This window comes from Pseudochaenichthys georgianus, chromosome 2, assembly GCF_902827115.2.
Source record: "Pseudochaenichthys georgianus chromosome 2, fPseGeo1.2, whole genome shotgun sequence".
NCBI lineage: Eukaryota > Metazoa > Chordata > Actinopteri > Perciformes > Channichthyidae > Pseudochaenichthys > Pseudochaenichthys georgianus.
This window is the reverse complement of record NC_047504.1, coordinates 7,988,853-8,012,734: the sequence shown is the minus strand read 5'-3', so window position 1 is coordinate 8,012,734 and position 23,882 is coordinate 7,988,853. Positions and strand designations below refer to the sequence as shown.

At 42.1% G+C, this 23,882-nt stretch overlaps 1 protein-coding gene across 1 annotated transcript in view; it reads left to right on the top strand.

The window, feature by feature from the left end:
* LOC117459876 (interleukin-1 receptor accessory protein-like 1-B) overlaps nucleotides 1-23,882 on the top strand; it is a 222,183-nt gene that overhangs the window by 85,907 nt on the left and 112,394 nt on the right. Inside the window, exons 3-5 of the mRNA XM_034101040.2 lie at nucleotides 5,303-5,582; nucleotides 18,514-18,700; nucleotides 20,350-20,503. Coding sequence (XP_033956931.1) covers nucleotides 5,303-5,582; nucleotides 18,514-18,700; nucleotides 20,350-20,503 — 621 coding nt within the window. The remainder of the gene's footprint in view (nucleotides 1-5,302; nucleotides 5,583-18,513; nucleotides 18,701-20,349; nucleotides 20,504-23,882) is intronic.

Here is a 23,882-nt window from a genome sequence, read left to right as displayed (position 1 = left end):
GCCTTTCTGATTGAATTACACAGCGGCCTTTATGAAGAAAAATGGTAGCGAAGCATCTCCTTGAGTGCTTATGAGAAAATAGACACTCTCCGTGGTGACCTGACTCAATCTGCATACGATTACCCCTCAGCGGACCTGTAACTACATTTATGAGCTGATCACCTCCTCTCCGGAGGCAGCACGGGTGACAGGGAATTGACAGTAAACTGCAGACAGTGACATAACATTTGTTTAGCTTTATTGAGGTGCCCTTTAAATACTAGCATTTCTTTTTATGCATGTTTACGAGCATCTTGGTCGCATCTGTTTTGCATCGTTTCAGCTAACACATTTTTTTTTTTAATACATTTTGCCCGGGCCTAAAGATGCAATATCTATAAAGCCATTTTGCATTCTATAAACAAAATAAGTGAGTGTTGACTTGAGGTAGAGTGATCCTTTCAAGAGTGAAATAATACATATATAAATAATGGAATACAATATGTATATTTTGTTAGTTTAATCAGCTTTAAGACTCAAAAGGCCTACTCTTGTTTACTTTGCTCCATATTTGCATTAAACCTCGGGTTATTCTTTATATGAATACATTTTAACATAAAAAAAATGAATCTATGCAGCCAATTACCTTTGGCATCAAACACAAGTTGTTTTTGCTTTTTCATATAAATCACTTCCTTGGTTTAGTTTTGGCATTAAACATGAGGATGAAAGCCTTTCTTGTAAATGAGGCACCAGTTGGACAAATGAGACAAACATGAAAAACATGAACATAAGGCAGGCCTGACAAACGGCCCTGTCTTTGTTTAATGGCGTGCTTACGTCGGGACATGGCTAGAAGACCCCATTTTGGGGTGATGTCAGGGAATATGCTCTATGAAATCCTAATTTCCATGCATAGCGACAGGCAAACATTTGTACTTTGACCATTTGGTAGCTGACAAACAGAACTGTATGGATGGACCCATTTAGGACCAACAACAAAGAAATCACCACTTTTTGTATGTATGGGTAGAGGTGGATTGGACTTCTTATTCACTTCTGGAGCATGATGACATCACCATGTCTATTGGCTAGCGCTCCGACATATTGTATGTGATAGGCTAAGGGGTGGGACATCTTTAAGTGGTTGACCAATCACAACAGAGCCAGCCAGCTAACCAATCAGAATTCAGTATTCATATAGGCTGTGAAATAAGTATCATAACTCTTTTCTACTCTAAAAGAAGCGAAGGGAGACATTTGTAAAATCACTATTATTATTATTGTTCTTTTTTTTTTCTTTTTTTTTTTCCTTTCCAAGGAAATGGGGAATCAGAAAATAAGCTGTATGTGATGGTTGATATGAAAGTCACTGTTTGAAGGAAAATTGACGTTGTACACGATTTGTATCATTGTCTTGTAATGTACTGTCGAATGTCATGTTTTATGTTATTTGTGGACCCCAGGAAGATTAGCTGTTGTTATGCACCAGCTAATGGGGATCCTAATAAACTATAAACTATAAACTATAACATGGAAATAATCAAGTAAAGTAACCCAAAAACTACACCAAAGCAGAATGTACTTAGTTTCAATCCACCACTGGTTACGGGCCATGTGTAACAAAGCCTCAAACGCCGCTTCTGCTCGGTGTTCCCCCCCGCCGCTGCCGAGCTGCTTCTGTTGTTATTATCAGACAGCAGATTGGCCAATTCCCCCACCAATTGTGATCCAGCAGAATGGAAATCTGGTGAGCAGGGAAATGTTAATCGACTTCAATTAGGCTTTGTAGCATGTTTGTTTCCCGCCAACAGATTAAGCAGAATCCCCACCCTAGCTTACTGAAATGAATGATAACCCTCCGTCAAAAGTCTGCAACGGGTAATTTGAGGATAGGCGGAAGATAACAGATACTGGCGCTGGCAAACTCCTCGTGGCGGTATTAGAGATACATACAGCAAGCCCTTTGAGCGACTTGGGCTGGAGTTCACCCTTGAAGGGAAATGAATGTAGGATTTCTGATGCTTTTCTTTATTTTTCTTGAACTTCTCAGTGACACTGTGGGGATATTGTTCGAACATCCTGTGCAGTAATCAAATGCCTCGGGGTGCTTTCAAAATCATCCTTTATCTGGCAGTGATTCCCTGCTGAGTAGACCGACATGTTATGTGTTTCCACTAGTCATCAACCATTTCATTTGTTTAAATCTCTTTTAATCAGTATTAGAAGGATCAAACATGCATGAAATGTAATTGCTTAATCCAAAGATCACCATTTTGGAGAAACCAGCTCGAGTGCGCTAGAATTTGAAAATACACAGCCGGAAGAAATCTGCCACTTCCTCACAGAGCCCCTCCTCCAACACACACGAACGCGCACATGACCAATGAGGGCACGAGATAAGTTTGTGCCCAGATGGAAGGCTGACAGCTGACATCTAGTTATTTTAGCCGGGCCGGCTCAGATGATTGGTCGTGCTTTTTACAGCGCCACGGCTTCCACTGATGATATTTTTGTATGGATTTGTTGTCAAAGCACTTCAGATATTCATTGCTCTCGGGATGTTAAGAGCGTTCCATGGAATATAACAAAAAGTGTATCTCGAGCCGGTTTCTCAAACTTACCTACCCCACCTTTAAGTATGTTTCGTTGTTTTTACTTAATATACTATGCAGGTGCATTTGTAATATTTTGCATGATATCATATATTGCCCTGTAGTGGGAAATGTGTATTACTTGATCAACATTAGGTATAACTCTTGGATTAACTTCATTTTTTTAATGATCAATGATCTCAATGGGATTTATCTGTATAAATAAAGGTTTGAAATGAAATGAAACAACCATGTATATGTTTTATGAGGGAAACATTTTAGATTCTGAATTAGGACACATGATCAGAAGTGAAACCACCTTGGCTTGGGTTGCCTTTACCTTAATCCTTCAAGTTATTATTATCACACACCCACAAAACGAATTAACAAGTTCTCATTGAGCGGTGGTAGAACCCTTTGTTGCCATAGCAACATGTAGACTTAATCACAATGAAAGGACTGTGGTTGTTTGGTAGCTCGCATAGAACACCTCACCTTCTCCAGCTCTTGTATTTGCTTGGTTTGATTTTGTCTAGTTGTTCCTTTTGTTTCATCGTCTTGCTCCTGGGAGGACCCACTTCATTTTTACAAAACCAAAAAGATATTTGGCGTTGATTTGAAAGCATTGCATCTGATTGAATTCTCACGACTCTTTCTTGCTGATTCAGATTCATGGCGCATCAGGAAAGGTGCTGCAGATGTTGCACATGGGTTACATAAGCTGACAAATAAACATGGCACAGGAGAAGCAATAAATACAGAAATGAGCAATTAAGGCCCCCTTCATGTCATTTAAAATGTATAGAAAATTCAACATTAATATTTCTCTCTTTTGCTTCTATTGCAATACTGCATATCTCCCAGTCACTCTTTCTAATAGCATAAACACCTCGTGCTTTTCCCCTCTCATCTTTTTTCCAGCACCTACCAGTGTTTTTGCTTGTGTTCCCAGCATGGTACACATACAGTACCACACAATCCAACACAACACCAGCATGGTTTAATCAATCCCCCACCACCCCCCCCAGTCCCCGCTGACTGCAGCACACACTGCACCTCGCTGATTGGATGCAGAGTTGCTTCGCTGGTAAATAAAACATTTATAGAGGCTCAATTAGCGCAGCCTGTTGAGTCTGCTGCAGCTGTGCTCGCCAGCTGTTTTTAAAGGAAGAGTGATGCAGGGAGGTGAGGCGAGGGAAAAGAGGATGTCAGGAACAGGAAGGGGGAAATTGATAAGGTAAGATGAAGCAAGAGAGTTGGTTTTTGATTTGGTGCTGGACCAGTTGGTTTTTCCAAATATATAAAAATGTAAGTTAAATAGCAGAGAGAAATATATGTTTTCATTCACGTTTCAAAAGCTGATTTGCAGTGATGGAAAAGTAAAGCGTTCTACAGATCTCTGTCAGGAATCTGGTTGGGAATGTATTTAGAACCATTCACTCGGCTGTTATGGTCAGAAGTCATTTGTATTGCAAAGGTCCGTTTTAAGTCTGCTTCTAATTATCCTACAGGAGGCTTGTATCTGCTTCCCTTGATGCCCATCAGCAGGTTAGCTGTACAACATTGATTTACTCCAGCTAAAATGGTGCAACAATCCTAAAACAGGAAGTGAAACTAACAGATAGCTGGCTAATCCTGATTCTTGAGACGGGCCACAAATGACCTGAAGTTGTGTTTTTACCACCTTTTAAAAAACACCCAAATGTATTGTATCCTTCATACACACACTTGCTTTCACTCACTATCAGGCTTGGGGAGTAAAGGTAACGGATAATCAGGATACAAAAAAAGATAACTGTACTCCCTTACATTTATGTAAAGAAATCTGATTAATGATACATTTCTTAAACATTTGGGATTACTAGCAGGGTTGCAATGTTACTAAAAAGCACTTAATATAATAATACACTTAATTTAAAAGCATCTTATTGATATGTATTTTCTATTTTACTTATTTGCATTTCATTCGTTATATTGTTATTATTTGCTTTTCAATCAGCACCCCTGGAGTTGGTAAGAATTGATCAAAATGAAGTGCCAATTTTAGATTTCGCATGACTCTCATACGCTCCCAAAGATGGGAATAAAACATCTGGGGATCAAACCCATCCCGTTGCTCGCTGTGCATGAATAAGGCAGTTATTATTATTCACTGTCTGAAACGTTTTTTGATTGACAGTTGGTGCGCTTTATTAGATTTCTTATCAGGAAGACCCCCATTGCTCCACCTTGGCATGTGCCGCAGCACAGTATGAGACGAGCTGCTTTTTAATTTTTTCATTTATATGACTGCTCTGAATGCCGCTTTCCTGCAGCCTCTGATTTCCTTAGGTCAAATGTAGATGAGTGCCATTCAAACAGATATTGACCGAGGCTTACACACGGTTTATTGCCAGTAAATAGTCGATTCATGTGTGAGATAGTGACACAAGTGTCACATATAAATACAGGGATGTTTGTAGTAGGTGAAAGCAGGGTCAGGTGCATTTAGCCTGCTTGCTTTTGTCCTTTTTTAAATGAGCTTTTAATTCAATGCAGTATGTTAAATGTGTGTCTATGAAATATGTGTGTGTTCTTGTAAAAAAAGCTAACGAGGACACCTTGTGTATTAGTGCTGCATGGAGGGAACAGAGCTTCTGGATTCATTGGGACACAAGGATTGCTGGCAAAGCACACGAAGAGACGGACTTTTTAAAGTAATTCCCCTTTCTTCTGTCCTTTTCTTTCAGTGGAAGGCTGCACAGACTGGTCAGTGGACTACCTGAAATACAAGGTGCTTCTGGGGGAACCTGTACGGATTAAGTGCGCTTTATTCTATGGATATATTCGGGCCAACTACACCCACGCACAGAGCGCTGGACTCAGCCTCATGTGGTACAAAAGTGCAGGACACGGGGACTTCGAGGAACCCATCAGCTTTGACGGCACGAGGATGAACAAAGAGGAGGACGCCATATGGTTTCGACCTGCAGAGCTAGGCGATGTGGGGTATTATTCGTGCGTTTTAAGGTAAGTGGAGAAATACTGCTCTCCTCTTAACTGTCGAATTTAAATTGGTGTTTTTTTTTGCTTTGCCTTTGACTTGAGCAAGCGTTTGTGAGAAAGTCTTTTTAGTAGTGTGAGTAAAATAGTGCGTGTGTAAAGAATATCCTCTGAAGACCCTGTGGGCGCGAATGAGGCTATTTGAAAGTCCTCCTCTGGGGACTTCTAATGAAGTCTCTCTCATCTATGGCCACAAGGGCACTGCTCCTGGGTCCACAGAGCATCTAACAGCGTGAGGTTTTATATGCTAAATTATTTCTTTATTCTGGGGGACAGTAAGCTATGAGGTGCAATTGTTAAATCGATTATTCTTCTTTCCTCACAAGTCCTTCTTTCTGAGCAACGAGTGAGATGAAAGAGAATGGACAGTAATTCAGCATGAGAAGACTGAGGAAAGGGAGAGTCCTCTATAAAAAAGCAGCGGTCCTCCTACTATCTTCCTTTTCCACTTGCCTGATGGTTGTTTGATTTATGACTTCTATAATGTGGTGAAATGTCTGGCTTCCTCCCTCACGTTGGCAGGAATTGTTATTAAGGTTGTCTTTGGCCAGACATGTTTTAAAATGGCAAAGCGACTTTCTTGGAGCACGTACAGAAGAGCAAGCGGGACTTTAAAAAACATATTCCTGAAAGAAAGGAGCTGATATTTTCCGGAAATGTTTAATTTAGCTTAAACACAAATGATTTAGTAGACAGGGGAATAATGTAGTCTTGAGCACCCAGCACAGGTCTCCATGTGTTTCATACGCTCAACTCTAAGAGGTTTTGGCTATTACTATTCATCACCATTAGCATTCTCCCCCTTTGCTGTGGCGGTCGGCGTGAATAGAAACGGGCCGCACCGATCCAACAATTCTCTATTCAGCGACACTGGCAGCATTTTCTGGAGGTAGAAAATCAGTCAGCTCAGAGTTATTGTGTAATCACGCAGAAAGTAGAGCCATGAGATTTGATTTGGAAAAGTGGCGCTGCTTTGTCACCAGTCTCCGTCATTCAGAACCAAATTAAGGGGCAACACTTATGTGCCCACCATGGAGAGGAATAATAATAGTTCTGAATGCAGAGCACTTTTGCATCGCACATGATTTCTCTCTGCAGACGTTGCTTTTGGACTATTGTTGCGTTCTGCAGGTTTTGAAGTCATGACAAGGATGTTTACTTTTTTGCTTAACTTTCAACTCCATTCACATGGAATACGTACAACGCTGACATTTACTAACACTGGCTGCATTGATGCTGCAATCAGCTGCACTGATTTCCACTGTTAATCATGCAGCTGTGGGGGACGGGGGAGTTCAGATCTTTATTGTAGGAAGTAGACACCAGATACACTGATTACTTCCAGCACCGTAAGACCATGTCGTGAAGGAGCTTTCTAAATCTGATGAGGGACTCAAACTGCTTCAGGAAAGACAATAAGGGAAATAAAAAAATATTGCATTCATTATTATATTAGTTAAAAGAAGATCATATTGAAAAAAAATATATATTGAAAAGCCTGTGTTTCATTATTATTATTATTAGTATTTATTATAGCATTATTATGATTATTTTATTATTACTTGTATTATTAACATCATTATTATTATTATTCATTCAATTAAATTCAAAACCTTTATTTATCCAGGTAAAATCCCATTCATTAATAATTACAAGTCATCCATTTAAAATATTACTTAAAGTATTTGCTTGAGCTTAAGTGCCAATATGTGTGATGTCTACTGACACCAGATGTGTCACCTTAGAGTTGCAGAAACAAGCTGAATGATGAGCACGTGCTTTGTTGCTATATAGTAATAACGTGTTAACCTTGTGGGCAAAGGGTATTGTCTCTGTGCCGGCTCATTAGTCAGCTCTATATGGTGACATACGGTGGCTTTCATCGGGGGGGGGGAGGGGCTGTTTAAAAGGATTCGGTTATTGGATACTGGGCGTGTGAGTCACATGCAGCGTTCTGAAGTGCAGAGCAATGCATGCGTCGGATCACGTGGGTCCATCAAATCGGAATGATTTATCGTCCAGTATTAGCATATTCTGTGTGTCGTGCAGACACAGTAATAAGGCCACGGCTCAGTCCAAATGACTGACAGCCATGGTTTAAGGAGGACCAGGCCTTTGATTGCTTATGCAACTTCTGAAAGTCACATGATTGTATTCAGCCTCTCCGCAGTAATAACATTGCATTTAAACACTGAGCTAATGACCTTAAATGGCTACAGCAGGACATTTGCGAGCTGTTGTCGCATTCTTCATTCGAGCGTTGACAATGTGTTCAAAATGTAGAAATGGATTCATCCAATTTTACAACCGCACAGCAGCGCCGTCATGTAGACGTGACTCATTTTCAATTCCCACTCACCGCAGCCAAGTCAGAGGATTGCTCTTCTCTTTTGTCTCGGCAGCGTGGGTCCTATAGATGATCAGCGCTTGCATATGTTAACATATCGCTTTTGGATTAGGCTCCTGGCAGTGTTTTAACGTGAGGAGATTCTCTCCCATTTTGAAAACATGAAGGGACCCGGGGAATTAGAGCACTGCGCGGTGGAACGGATGCATCACAGCGCAACAATACATCTTCTCTCACTGGATACATTTCATACTTGAGCATGTTATAACAATTCAATCCCTGTTACTATGGTGTCTCTTGATGTTATTGTCTCAAAGCAAGAACTGATAGTGTGTCCAAGAATGTTAAGCATGAACGCTGCTGTCCTCAGACAACATCTAGAAAGGATCTTTCCACTGTCATCGCATTTTCTTATACCATTCTGTCACTGTGTTAGTTATCTTATTTAGAGATGAAATGATGGGTTTCAAAGTCATCTATGGCACTTTGGGATGTTAGCGCTCGCAGACCATTGACATGCACCCAAACTATAACACACTACAGGAAGGGGTCAACCCCAAATCCCCCTTTTAATGATATATTGAGTTAACAAAGCCGTTTTTTAGCTTTTATTGTATCCTATACGTACCCACTTTCTGTCGTGGCTATTCAGCTGTGGGGTTATGGTGTGCCTCTCATATGGCACCAGTAATATAGGGACTGTCAGTCAGTGTGTTCAGAGATGTGTCTGCCAGCTGCCTGTCACAGGTGTTATTGCACTAGGCAAAGCTTCACAGTGCAGTCAGTGTGTTCATAACAGACCCACATCAGCCAGAGAACACACACTGCTGCACACACACTTAGAAGCCAGTGTGTTATCATCAAGCAAAACTCTGTTGACGATTCCCAGCAAATTACATTTGGGTTATTCCTGTATTTGTTTTATGGATTTCCAACGCAATGCATTTACTTTATAGTAAAACAAAGTACGTGTTCCATGACATTAGCGCTAGTCCTCTTGTCTCATCTTTGTGTATTTGCTCAGCTGCACTCAAGGTTTCAGAGGGCATTGTCTTACGCGAACACACACACACACACACACACACACACACACACACACACATATAGCTCCTCTGAGACTCGTTGCACTGACAGGAACGTAATGTGCCTCCAATCTGTATTTAAAAGCAGGCCAAGATGACACACATGTACACAATAAACATTCAGAGCATGTATGCCTGTCTCTTTCGCTCACTCACTCTCACACACACACACACACACACACACACACACACACACACACACACACACACACACACACACACACACACACACACACACACACACACACACACACACACACATCCACATGCATTAAGGACATATGATGTGGGACCACTCATGCCACATACTGTCCATGAGTGGAAGGGAGCAGATGAACAGTGATGTGTGTCGAATCGAGGGTGTTCATATGTTCTACCCCTGAGGAGGTCTGTTGTATGCAGAGCAAAAACATCTGCAGAAGAGTGACACACACACACACACACACACACACACACACACACACACACACACACACACACACACACACACACACACACACCCAGGTCATCCGGTTAGTTGGAGGATACCACTATCTCCTCAGCACTGCTGAGAGTCTCTCCGTAAGCCATAACAAAGATTGTAATCTTTAATTTACCTCGCTGACGGATGAGACATCAGAGTAAAAGCCGGTATGGCTAACATGACGTGAAAAGGGAGTAGATGTTTTGGAAATAATAACATCAATGTTATTTTTAAAACAGCAATGGTAGAAAATTGTAACATGTTGCAGTGAGCGGTGAGTAAGTGAAGTTTAATCACTGCCTGCTCTCTGCACACTTTTAAAGTCACTGATCTCTCCATCCAGCCTCTCTTCATAATGTAGCATGATTTCCTCCGTTGCTTTGTCCTCTATGCTCAACGGCAGCATAAATTAGCAGGGCAAACTGATGTGATGGATGTCTGTTTCGGCTTTGAGACAATCACATGCAGGTTTTAACGCTTCTGTAGGAGTGCTTAGCAACTTCACGCTAATCATCTTTGCTGTATCAACAGCTATTAAGTGCGGGGTCTCCGGCCATGCTACACTTTATTAATTCAGTTTCAGGAGGCCGGAGCTGTGAAAAAAGAGCATTGTTCTTGGCCCTCAATGTCAAACAGAGACCCATATCCTCAGTGTATCGATCTGTTTGCAGTGTGCTGGGAGTGCAGAGTCAAATTAAGGACAGATGTAGCGGTGCAGGGAGAATCCCACTTCTTTGGCAGGTAGCTAATGTTTCACCTTTAACCCCGTGCACCGGTGTTGGCAAGCGGCCACAGTCCCGGGCTTATTAATGGGTTTCCTGCATGCCCTGCAACGCGTGGGCTGTCACCAGCAGAGGACAAAGAGAGGATAACATAGGAGTATATCTGTGTGTGTGTGTGTGTGTGTGTGTGTGTGTGTGTGTGTGTGTGTGTGTGTGTGTGTGTGTGTGTGTGTGTGTGTGTGTGTGTGTGTGTGTGTGTGTGTGTGTGTGTGTGTGTGTGTGTGTGTGTGTGTGTGTGTGTGTGTGTGTGTGTGTGTGTGTGTGTGTGTGTGTGTGTGTGTGTGTGTGTGTGTGTGTGTGTGTGTGTGTGTGTGTGTGTGTGTGTGTGTGGAGGACTGGACCACACCTGGTACCTTTGCACACCAACAACCAGGGTTGGGAAGGATACTTAAAAATTGATTCAGGTACAATTACTAGTTTCCTCCCAGCAACACACACACACTTTGAAAAGCACTTCCTCTCCGCTCCCGACAGCAGCCATGTTGCCCGTGTTAGTATTGGTCGGCAGGAGTGTCTGGTGATCTCTCAGGGAAGTGACAGTCAGAATAGGCCGTCTGGAACACTCTGTCATTCAGATCGAGTCAGGACCTGTCCAATTGATCCAGCCCCGCTGTCAGAGCCAATGAGAGACGCTAGACTAAGGAGCAGCATGGATGGTTTGGGCTGCCAGCCGTTATGGATGATGTATAATATAAGGTTGGCGTTATAAGATACCTGGCAGAAGACAATCAGCTAGCTGTGGCTCTGTGGAATAGCTTCAGGAGAAGGGCTATAACAAAGACGGCCTGATGGATGTTAATCAGTGGTGGTTCTTCCCAATGAGGCCTATATGGATGGGGTTTTGAAGTCTCAATGAAATTAAAAGTGGCTTTTTCATCTAGTTATCCAAACAAAGGTATTCTCCACCCTCAACTTCTGGCATCTGGCTCATTGGGTCTGGATAATTAGGATTCATTCTCTTTGAATATTTTGGAATCTCCAGGGGTTGCACACAACAGTGCAGGGGAGTCAGTGGGAGACGAACTCCCTCTTGAGGGAACTTTGGGATTTTAGCATTTGCAGACCATTAAAAAAAACCTATATAAAACACAGGGAAGGGAAAACCCCAAAAAGCATAATACGGCCTCTTAAAGACTTTTATTTGTTCGAGATGGACATTCAGGGGATCACCAAAGTCTTTAGGGCAGGGGTCTCAAACTCAAGGCCCGGGGGCCAAATCCGGCCCGCGACTTCATTTCATGTGGCCCCGCAAGAGCTTGCAAAGAATATATTACGTTTATTATACGGCTACATGCCACTTTACAGAAGCAGGTTGCCCATAAACTACATGTCCCACAATGCATCTCGTTTTGTGACGTGCGCACTGAAGAGACTTCTGCTTTCAGACGTAGTTAATTACGAAGTTATTATCCTATCCAATAATAATCCAATTCAGAGGCAATAATGTAATATAATACATTATTTTAAATATATATTATATATTTATATAGTTACAACCGGCCCTTTGAGTGCAACCTTTATGCGAATGTGGCCCGCAATGAAATTGAGTTTGACACCCCTGCTTTAGGGTATCCTTCGTAAGAGCCATAAATGTCTGTATCATGTTTTGCTCCAATCCACCGTTTGGCTGTGGATATATTTTAATACATATTTGATCATTTAAAAAACGGGAATTAAAGTAAAATTCACAGGATCAAGAAAGATCAGTGAAGAGTTCTGTTGACTGGGGTAAATTCATCCGAGATTTGTCGAGATGTTCAGTCACTCTGGACCTCTGTTTAACACCATATTCTTAGACTACTAGTGCACTAAGGTGTTGTTAAACATTATCCAAGAAAGTAGTGCAGCACAGATACATTACAGCAATGACTGAAGGACTTTTCACAAACTACTTCTAGAGGTGGTGAGAGAATTGGTGCTCGATCTAATTCAGCAGTTATTCACAGTGTCCAGGTGAGGTTTTCTTTAATTGTGTGATATGGATTTAAAGCTGCTTCATTCACGGTCTTGAGGTTATTGATGATGCTCCCCTATATTCTTTACACCTGTATAGAGAGCCTGCTCTGTCAACACAGCCTTTGGACAGCCTTTTAGTTGGCTCTATGTGGGTTAGTGGAGGCGCTTTTCCAGCAGCCATTGTTCGGTGATGTATGAGCTGCTGTTTGGGTTTAGTCCGCCTTTCACACTGTGCCTTATTCAGCCCTGTGATGCAGCACTGTGAACTTAGCCAGATATTCAGTGTGGATGTCTGATGCTACAATGGCGTGAGTGTGCAAATGCTGGTGCCTCTGCTGGATGGTAAAAAACATCCATCTACTGAAGCAAATAAATGGGAAAAAAGTACATTTAAAATACTGATTTGTTTACAATCCATTATTCTTTTCATAGGTGCAAAAACATCTCTTTTTTGTTTCATTTCAGTTGCATGGCATTATAATTCATCCATGGCCATCTGTGAAGGTGAAGGCTTTTTTGTGCATTTATGCAGTGCTTCATTCGGACATTTTAATCAGCCTATAGTATAGATGTTCAGCTGTGAGTGAGCAATTCAGTTCCCTACCATTGATCGGGGCTTAACATAATATGGAAAAAACCAGAAGCACTTATTGACTTGTGATATCAATGTGGGGAAGACACAACCTTGACTTATTCTAAGTTAAAGATTTCTGATTCACTTTTTTTTCATGTTGTTAAAATTCTTCGTATTTCTTTCATTTCCAGGCAAATCATTGAGAAACGGCAGCAAAAACGTATTCATTGTTTTAACTCCCATAACCCATACAATATTGGTATATTCCAGATATATATTTAAGTTTTCAATAACTGTAAAAGGATATTGGATATTTTCATGGGCCAAATCAAAAACTAAATATTTTAGTATGCTGAATGGATACATGTTTTTATGAAATTGCACACTTCAGACTCCGATGCTACAGCATACCCGTTTTGATGTATGTTGGTCACTCTTTTGAAGAATAGGAATACAAATGTAATCCACCATGGGCCTACATTATGCCATTATGCTCTCAGCCAATTACAATGCATGGCCTTCACACTCGTTCTGATTGGACATTTGTCTCATGCTTGATTCCATTTGATTAAGCCGAGTTAAAATGGCTCCTGGCTCGAGTGATCACCCTCAACAGTTCACCAGAAGGCCAAATGTGACTAACCTTAGTTTATTTATTTCCAGGATTTTATGTTATTCTTAGACACACATTTACACCCAGGTTAAATACATTATTTCCACATCCCAACTGAGGGATTTTTTTTTCGGTCACATGTTCAGCGCCATCCTCTTGGCTCTCCTGAGCAGAGCAAGTCATCAAACAAGATGCCAAACCATCGCTATCTGATAGCAGGGACACTGACCTTCTGTTCCTCGTATCTGATGGTGTTTTTTATCTGCCAGACAAATGTCAGAAATACCATTCCCCAAGCACAATCACTTTGGCACCACAGCCAACTTTTCCTCCCCCCTCCCTGACGCCTCCCTGCTTCCCCTCTCTTCCTGCTGAACTGAACAACTGCAATACCACAGCTACCAGCCAGGGGTATATTAGAGAGGACTCACCTCTTACCTGTATCCTAACAGTGAGCGTATAATAATAATAATTGAAAGATCAAGTGGCCAAAAAGCAAGTAAACATAACAACAAACCTAAATTGTTTGATTGACTATGACCAGTTTACATCTTTTCACCAATATGGCCTCTCCACTCAATGCAACAGCACATAGTAAGAAAAGGTTTTGCATTTGATATGCAGAGCAATGGCTGCTCATACATTACCCCCCACAGGGCCCAGGGACCAATGAATAAGGTCATGACAGAGTTCGAATACAATGGAGACAAATTGTTTGTTCTTGTTATGAAATCAGGTTGCTAGCATAACGATGAGTGGGGGATGTCGTGGAATGGGAAATGAGTTCCCCGAAGGCATCGCATGCATTGGCACACAAGAGGTGCTTCAGTTAGCTTGAGATGAACAAGCGGGAGATCTCAGTATTGTTGGGAAATACATTCGTTTTTTGCAGGATTACGCAATGAGATTATTGATTTTGCGGATGTATATGTGTACTGCAGTGTGTATTTTTATAACCAGAGTTTTAACGGTGGGGTTGTAGGACTCCTTGGGGTCCTTTAAGAGCTTCAAGAGGGTCTTCACTGGAAATGTAATTACTCTTTAAGGTATTTTCGTGAATGCTAGCCCTAATGTGCTTCTCTCGTGTTTTACCATTTAATTTAAGTCACTAAAGTAAGCATCCATTTGAAATAAAAACCTGCCGATGTTTGGAAAAACTCAGACATCCCTCGTCTCACCATCCAGTTAAATAAATATGATCTTGTCTTGGCTTCAATTTAAACAATGTATTCCATGTGTATCCTTCCGCATCCATACGAGTGAATGCGAGTGTGTGCCTGCCTCGTACTAGCACAGACAGGTGCCGGCATGACTGTTTTCCCAGCATGGCAACACCTCGTTATCTGCAGAGGTGGTGTGTTTTCCTCCCTGAGACTTTGTGTACTACAAGACAAGAGAGAAGCAGGGACAGAGACAAACCACAAGCAGAGGGAGCTAAAGAGAAAGGGGGGTGGATGGCGGGAGTCGGTTGTTCCAGCATGGCGGACAAGTGCCACACTCGTAGACAGAGGCTAAGTAGGAGCAAGTTGGCCCACAGTCAGATGTGGGCAGCCGAGGTGCTTCATCATCCCGGGCTTGGTGCGAGAGCCGACAGGTGAGTTATGAGCGGCCGCCACAGGTAGGACCCCAGTCTTCCCACTGCTTACTATGACCTTCGCTCTGGCCATAAATAATGCAGGCACCATAAAAAACTGATTTAGGATAACTGGGCCGGCCCTGTCTTGGTGTGGGTTAATCTTGCCTTGGTGTGGACAGCAGGGAAGGCACTTTGCAGAGTACTGGAGGCTGTATGATATATGTTTATATAAATACTCGGGTTCAATCTCTAGCTCCTTATCGAGGCCACTCTTCTGACCTCTCGGTGTTGTGTCAGTCTTGGTCTTCGCCACTGTTTGATGTTGACGATTCGCTGCCTGTCTAAAGCTGTTGGTACGTCTGTCTCTGCAGTGACAGTGCACATCCAATCCTGCCAGGCTGCATTAGCTGCAGTGTGTGTGTCCTCTCGGCAACGATCTGTTTGTACATCCACCCTTCACGTTGATGTAGCCCTGGTCGACATTTCAATCCAATCTCAGGTAAATGCTGACGCAAGAGGCAGCAACGTGGACCAATAATGTCGCTCATATACTTGGGCCCTGTGGTTAGAGTCCCTTAAAGAGAACATTTTGTTTCATTGTCAGGTCCATATTTGTATTTAGTGCCTCTCGTCTACTGGGACTGCTGCAGTATCTCTTTTCACCCTCTGTCTGAAACCAGAGCCTAGTCTGCTAGACCAGACTTATCTAGTGCGTCCATATAAAAAGTGGAAGCTTCCTTCACAGACAAGCAAACAGGAACACGGTAATGATTTGGCAGATCTTCTGAGCCTGATGCCCTGATTACAGTTGGACTATTGCTCTGACGGTTTTAGAAAGCTGCAGTGATGGAGGATGTGCCTGGCTGCGTAGCGAAACCATTTAAGCCGATGAGACACTTGGGATGCTGCCATATCAACAATGACAATCTTCTTGAAATAGGATGTCATGTACAGACGGGAGTTTTCAAACATTTGCATGTCTCGGTTACATTTAAAAGTTACTGCAAGTATTTACCTCGTGTGTTTTATGACATCTGCATTAACATAAACCTCATTCATCTTTAATTAAAATGCTGACGACTGTAGGTCCTGATTCAAGACCGTCATGTTATTGTACAGCATAGATACATCACATATGTAAATGGTTACTATGCGGTGGGTTCATTCTACTCCCCTGTAATACCCAGGTAACCTTTCATTGATCTTGTGCTGTGCGCTGAGACAATACTCGGAGACAGTTATTGTTAGTTGAGAGTAAGCTCTAATGAGTAATCGCAATTATTTCATCATCCATTTTCTATTAGAGAGGAGTTGTTTTAATTAACAGATTCATTAAGTTAGTTCATTAATTTCCCCACAGGTGCCCCGGATCCTCGGGAGGATTTCAAATCAATTCTGCTGCCTATTATTTAATATCGGAGCGAACAGTCGCTGAGATGAAGGGCGGGTTTGCATCTGGTTGTATTGCCCTGTGAATAAAATAAAAATATGGTGGATGTTTTTGTTAGGAGGGATCTCACTACCTAGGCTTCATACATAAAGCTACAAATTAACCCCTGAGTGTCACCACTTCTAAATCCCATGGGTATATTTTTAATGCCGTGTTTCCCGACAGTGTGCCAATCAAAATCCTCTCAGCATGCTGCGTAACTCCTCACCGACCATTTCACATCATTCCAGTGCATGTGCCGCGTGTTGCAGTCCTCTGCCTGCCCTCCAGCTGCATACAGTATCTGTCAGCCTGACACTTCTCTCAGCTGATGTATGCCGGGTGCTATCTATCATTGCCACGACATTGCATAGCCCCTTCGGTTTGACACATGTGACAGACGGTGTCACCTACAGTATATTAACGCCATCAGCTAGCTTGTTATCACCGCATCTGCAGTATTTAAATGCTCAGCATACGGTTAAGTCACTGGAATATAGATCGTTTTTAGTTCTTCGGATTGTCTTCATGAATATTACACCGGTGAATAGTCACCTGGCTCGAAAGGTCTCACGATGGATGTGAAATGCTTGGAAAGACATCGTAGGACACAGTGTTGGCCCACACCATCGATCACTCTTGCGGAGCAGATGACACTATTCTCTCCCTCTCTCTGTCTTCCAGTTTATTAGTGCTGCCCAGAATATTTAACAGCGCTCCCGTGGGATCTCATTTGCACAGGTGTCCATCTGGTAGGAGTTGTCTGGGATAATCTCCACATCATGTCACATTTGCGTCATGACAACGGCCCTGTGAAGGGGGAGCGCTAGGCACTGGGCAGTTGCGAGCGGCGAGGGATTGTTTGCCGACACTGTAGCTAAGACCAGTGTGTGCTGCACTAATCCACGGGGCAGTTAACGCAGCGCAATTATGTTAGGATTTAACATGTTTGTAATTGTCTGTTGGTTCAGCTCAATTTGTGTAACCAGCTTTAGTTGGAAAATTAGCAATGAGATTTTCCTAAACACTGCCAATTTGTTTGGTGTTTTAACCAGCGGGGGGCCGGGGTGGGATTCCCTCCATTCGGGCTGGAGTGCTTGTCAACTATGACAGTCTTATTGGCCGCTTTCCCCAAAGAACAGGTGCTCCTATTGAACCCATCGATCTGTCGGGACCTTTGCTTTTATTTCCCTCTCTTCAAATAGCACAACGTTCCCGAGACTCAATGTGTTCGTCGACTCCCGCGTCCGGTCCCGTGAATTACTCGAGCAACAGATCCAATCTCGGAATCGCTGTCTCGTTAATGACCCAAACAGGAAAGAAGTAAACGCCAAGCAGCTGCATCTTTACTTCTCATGTAACCGTGAAGCATCACTTCCTGATTCCCTACAAGGTTACACATGGTGAAGCTCGACACAGATTGGTTTAGTATTTAAAGACGTGTTCCCAATAGAGGAACAACACATATCGCGATACTGCATACACCAGGCATTAAAATTAAGTGTTTATTCCACCGTGGATAAAAACGCCCCGGTATCTGAGTCCAGGCAAGCATATAGTCTTCAAACATTACAAGTGATCTTGCATTTGACTCCCATTCTGCCTTCACGTTATACATTCCCTTCTCTCTGTATATGACCTGAGCAGTTGCAGTACATCAATTGCAGCAAGTACTTATCTGCTAGCTCGCACTGCATCTGCTTAACGCGTGAAAACAAAACGCTCAATCAATCTTAGAGCGCTGTTGACATTCAAGGCTGTCGCCGCATGTTACCGACAGTGTCCCTTCCCCTTGTACACACACACACATACACTATATATAGTATTTATACACACACTTTAAAGGTAGAACAGTTTTAGCCCTTATTGTGGAAATAATGTTTCTTTCCAGAGGAAGGCTTCTATACGTCTGCCTCTGCTGCCGTTAGCTATTCATATGTAATCTAATGAATGAGACTTTGAGTGTATGTGAAACCGGAGCTGGACTGCTTGCATCTTTTGCTTGCGTTCTTCAGCCAAGACTTCCTTATGATTTCTTATCTGATTCATGAACCTTTTCTTTCCCCCTTTCTGCAGGAACTCTACATACTGCATGAAGGTGTCCATGTCTCTCACGGTGGCCGAGAACGACACAGACCTCTGCTTCAACTCCAAAATGAGGTTCTTTGAGAAGGCCGAACTGAGCAAAAACAAAGACATCACCTGCCCGGGCATCGATGATTACGTACAGCCAGGAGCGCAGCCCGACATCGTGTGGTACAAGGTAACATGCACCCTTTCTCTCGAATAATAACCACTGATTTAATTTCCTTTAAAAGGCTTTTGTCCGTCACCTGAAACCCATCACGCACATTAATAAAAAGCTCCTTTAAAGAAGAGTAACCTCGTTAAGGTCAGCTTCATTCAGATTCTAATGAACTTCAAGCACCGTGACTTTTGAAGCATTTATTAAATAAATATATATCTTACAGAGATGAATCTATTCACCGTGTACAGCCACATGTAGCTTTCTCCTACGCCCACAGTGGAGCTGACCCGCGCAGACCCCCTCGTGTCCAACAGGCCACTTTGATAGAGCTGTTCGGCGGAGCTCGGGGGCCAATTCATCAAACGTTAAAGTGTGCTGGATTAGGGGGCCAAAAAGCTTCTTCAGTTTCCCATTGAATCAAATTAAAGTAGCAGGTAATGACTGTGGGCTCCACACCCTCTGGTTATTGGCTCTCGCTGTGTCAGTGGGGGCTGATTTAATTCTGGGAGGCCTGTCTTGGACCACAGTTCGAAACCATCCCACAGTGGCCCAGTTTTCCTTTGCCTCAGGTGTTCTGTGCCCCGAAATCTGCCTGAAGACAGAGAACTGTAATGTGTGACAGCAGTGGACACACATGACCATGATGTAAGGCAGGGGTGTCAAACTCAAGCCACATTCGGCCCGCGACTTCATTTTATGTGGCCCCACAAGAGCTTGCAAAGAATATAATATGTTTATTATACGGTTACATGGTACAGAAGCACATTGCCCATAAACTACATGTCCCACAATGCATCTCAAATATGACTTTTTTCGCAGAATTTGCCTTTTTTTCTTCAAAATATGCATTTTTTCATAGAATTCCTTTTTCTCAGAATTAGATTATTATTTCAAAATGTCACTTCTATTTCTTTTTTTCTCCAGAATTTGGCTTTTCTTTTTAAATCATTTTGGGACATACGCACTGAAGGGACTTGCCCTAGACTTCTGCTTTCAGACATAGTTAATTATGAAGTTATTACCCTATCCGATGATAATCCCATGCAGAGGCAATGATGTAATATAATACATTATTTTATATATATGATATATTTATATATGTATTTTTATATAGTCTTAAAGTTACAACCGGCCCTTTGAGTGCAACCATAATGCTGATGTGGCCCGCGATGAAATTGAGTTTGACACCCCTGATGTAAGGAATTGAACCATTTCAGAAGTGCTTTACGAGCTTTTAATGCTCAAGTATCCTCCTGTTTCCTACGGGGTTGAAATAAAGCTGTAGATGCTACTAAGAACTTATACATTAACTGAGTGATTCATTTAAGAGTAGCTGATGCAATTCAATCAAGATGAGTAGTCCTCCCTCAGAATGATAAACAGCCGTTCATCCCCTAAACATCTTTTTTAAAGAATGTTAGTGTGCACCAAGAATGCACCGAACAAATGTAAGCAATAACTGTGTTTACCATAGCTGTGTGAAAAGCTGCTCTTTATAAAAGCATGTTTAGTAAAATAGGTCTCTCTTAGGATTTGTCTTCAATATGCCTTAAGTTCATACAACGAGAAGAATTTCATGTTAAATAAAAGCGTATTCCTGCCGATTCAAACACTGTGCACTTTCTTTATTTTGACATTTTGTACCGTGTGTTTACATAATAAAGGAATGCAAACCAAAGCAGTGGAGACAAACCATAGAAAGGAAAAGGGACACTCTCTCCATCAAGGACGTACGGGAAGACGACATTGGGAATTACACCTGCGAATTAGAGTTTGGGAACTTTTTGGTAAGAAGGACGACTGAGCTGTCCGTCACAGGTAAGGAAGTCTCTCTTTAATGCTGAGTCCTGTTCATTTTGTTAAGTTGTGTCTTAATGCAAACATATTTATATTGAATGCTTTTCAAAACTATTTCCAATAAAGGATATTCTCCTTGTTGCTCAGGCCTATGTAAACATCGTCTATAACAAAAAAAAAAGACATTCTCGTTAAAGAATTGACGGTTTTTAAAGCTGATCTGTGCACCTTTTCCCAAGGTGTCGCCCTCAACGGCGTCACTGTCTCTCTGTGACGGCTAGGGCCGCTTTAATTGCTAAGTAGTGGATTTCACATAGAGCCACATCGGCACTTTTTCTTAAGGCTGTTCAAATATTTAAGCTTGAACCGAAAGCGGGTGACAGATTGCCTCGCACTGACACCGCCACAGACAGGTTGACAAAGCAGCCGCTGGAGAGCAGGGAATTGTACGACTTCATTATACACTCCTCTTCTTTTTAGGGTACCTGATTGGAAAATAGTTGTAGATGTTGCCCTGAGTGATTCTTTAAATTAAGGATCAATATATCGACCTGAAGGGGCCCTTTAATGCCAATTTTCAAGTTCATATTTGTATGTAGTGCCTCTACTGTCACATGCTTTAATGTTCAAAAAGCTCTTTATTTTTCTCATACTGCCTGTGCTGCATCACCTCTTTTCACCCTCTGTCTGGAACCAGAGCCCAGTCTGATGTCAGGGAGTATGTGGGTGAGAATTGCAGACCGCTTACATGCACAAAGCCTTTTAACCATACAGTAATACAGCAAAGGGAAAAACCCATGACATGGCCTCTTTAACTTAGTATATCCACGTTCAGTACAAGGACCTATAACTTAGAAAAGTGGAGCTCACATTCATTTGAGTAAAAGTTTTCTCAGGCTATTCAAACAACGACAGCTCCTCTCCGTCTTTGTGAGAGATTTGGCCGAGTTAGATTTTTATATGGCGACTTACGTCTGCGAGGATGCGAACAAATGCCGGATAACGCAGACTGAAACAAGCAGAGAGAAGTGGAGAGCTTTTGGATGGATATGGGGCTGTTGCATTGTGGGCGTGAGGGTCAGACAAAGTGTTTGCTGTAGCCGCGTCTTGATTACACTTTATAGTCTCCTTTAAAGAGACGACGACAGACTCCAGTGAGGGGCGAGCTAAGCCATAACTCATTTTCTCACCAGCCTCAAAATGTCATCCTGGGGGGACTAGTCTTAATCTCTCTATCTACTTTGGAGACATTAAGCATTTTAAAAGAGGTGGCAGAAGATGATTGATGATTGGGCCATGGCATTTATGGTTTTCTCAGAAAGAAAGATACTCGTCCACCTGTGTCTGTCTGGGTTTACTCCCACATCTAGTCGGTCTGTAGGTGTGAATGTGTCTCTTTTTGGCCTTTTGATAAACTGGCAACCCGTCGAGGGTCGATGGTACACCGCTTTTCCAAACCTGCAATAAAGAAACTAGATATATGGATATACATCGAGTTAATTTGATGTTTTTAGTGATTTTTACTTATAATTTCATGCAGAAAATACTGCAAGTCCACAGTTGAGGTTACACAAGTTGTTTTTACATTTTGAAGTATATTTCATTGAACTGGAAAAAGAGAGACCAAAGTTAACTCTCACTGTAAGTTACAAGACACCATTTCGCCTTGAGGTAACAAAGTGTACAGTGTAGGGCTGCAACAAACGACTAATTTGATAATCGATTAATCTATCGATTAATGAAACGATTAATCGACTATTCGGACTATTACTGTATGCCTTGCACAATTTCTCAAACGCTCTTATTTAGCCATCAACTTTTAGATTTAGCTTGAGGTTGTTTTAGGCATGTGGAAACTAACAATGAAGACAATAAAGATGAATACTTGATTCCAAAATAAATATATTATTGAAATAACTTAAATTGTGAACAAAACTAACATTGCTTTTTATTCAAATTAAATAAATAATATTTCACATCAAAAGAAACAACAGTGTTTTAACAAATCGTATTAAATAATCTGATGACACAACTGTAAATATAAGAATAGCTGAAACTTTAACAAACTAAATAATAATAATATATAATATTTTTATAGCGCCTTTCAGGAAACCCAAGGTCGCTTTACAAGTCGGGTAGGGGGGGGGAGTAGGGGAAAAAAGGCAGACAGGTTAAGGGGGTGGGGGGGGAAGTAGCGGACAAATAAACCTATTAAACTAACTATACAGTAGGGAAAGCCTTGGTAAAAAGGTGCGTTTTGAGGGCTTTTTTGAAAATGTCCAGGGTTGGGGCGCTGCGGATTTCGGGGGGGAGAGAGTTCCAGAGGTTGGGAGATGCCACACTGAAGGCTCTGTCACAAAAAGTCCGCAAATAACTCTGTTACCTCTAATCATTATGTTTGTATAATGTAGTTAGCTCCGTGTGTTGCTGCTAGCATACATAACACCTGACGTGGACACGTTACTGTGGACGGGGCGACAGAGCTACTAGAAAGACAGTCGAACCCGGTGCATTCCTCCGTCTGGATGTGGAGCAATTTTGCTAAATGTTTAGACAAATAGCTCGTGTTACCGCCCTTACATGCTAAACTCTTATTCCACTTTTGGTAACGAGCATTCTCCACATCGAGACGGGTAAAGTTTAACCACCTCGGAGCGCGTTCTCTCCGCCATCTCCCACGTGTGTGTGTTGCTGCATGTTGCAGCTGCCCGTGTGTAAACTGCCCCGCCCCCTCGCAAGCAGGCGGGGGAGAGAAAGATCGAAAATACATCATAGACGCATTTGTTTGTCTTTTTGCATATTAGAAACGAGTTGGCGACACTAAGACTACGATATAATGTCTTTGTAGCAATAATACATGACATATCTTTTTTAAATGTCTCCAGTACCGATACAAAGACCAATAAAGTTAGAGCTTAACGGGGTGTAAAACACACGTGATGACGTCACCAACGAATCGACGACTGAATTAGTTGGCAACTAATTTGGTAATCGATTTTAATCGATTAAGTCGATTAGTTGTTGCACCCCTAGTACAATGTTATGCAAAGTGTTACACAAGTCCTCAGTGTTCTATTCTGAACTCGCAGTGCTTTTTAACTTTAGAGAGCAACGCCGGCGTTCATTCTCATGTTGGCCTGCTCTCCTTCAAGGCTGAATTCCTTCGATTGAAGACGTTTTGAGCTTTCGTACGGTGTTTTCTTTCTTTTGTGCAGCCACGGAGGCTGCTCTGATCATGCTAACTACCCAATTATTTTTATGCATTTTCTCTTTCTGTCTGCTGTGGCTGCTTCAGTGCACATGAAACACAACGCATCCTTAAAAGAAGGGTGATTTGTTCTTTGAAAGAACAGTGCACAGTGTTTCGACCAGAAAATGTACATTTTGTTTTGATCTTTTC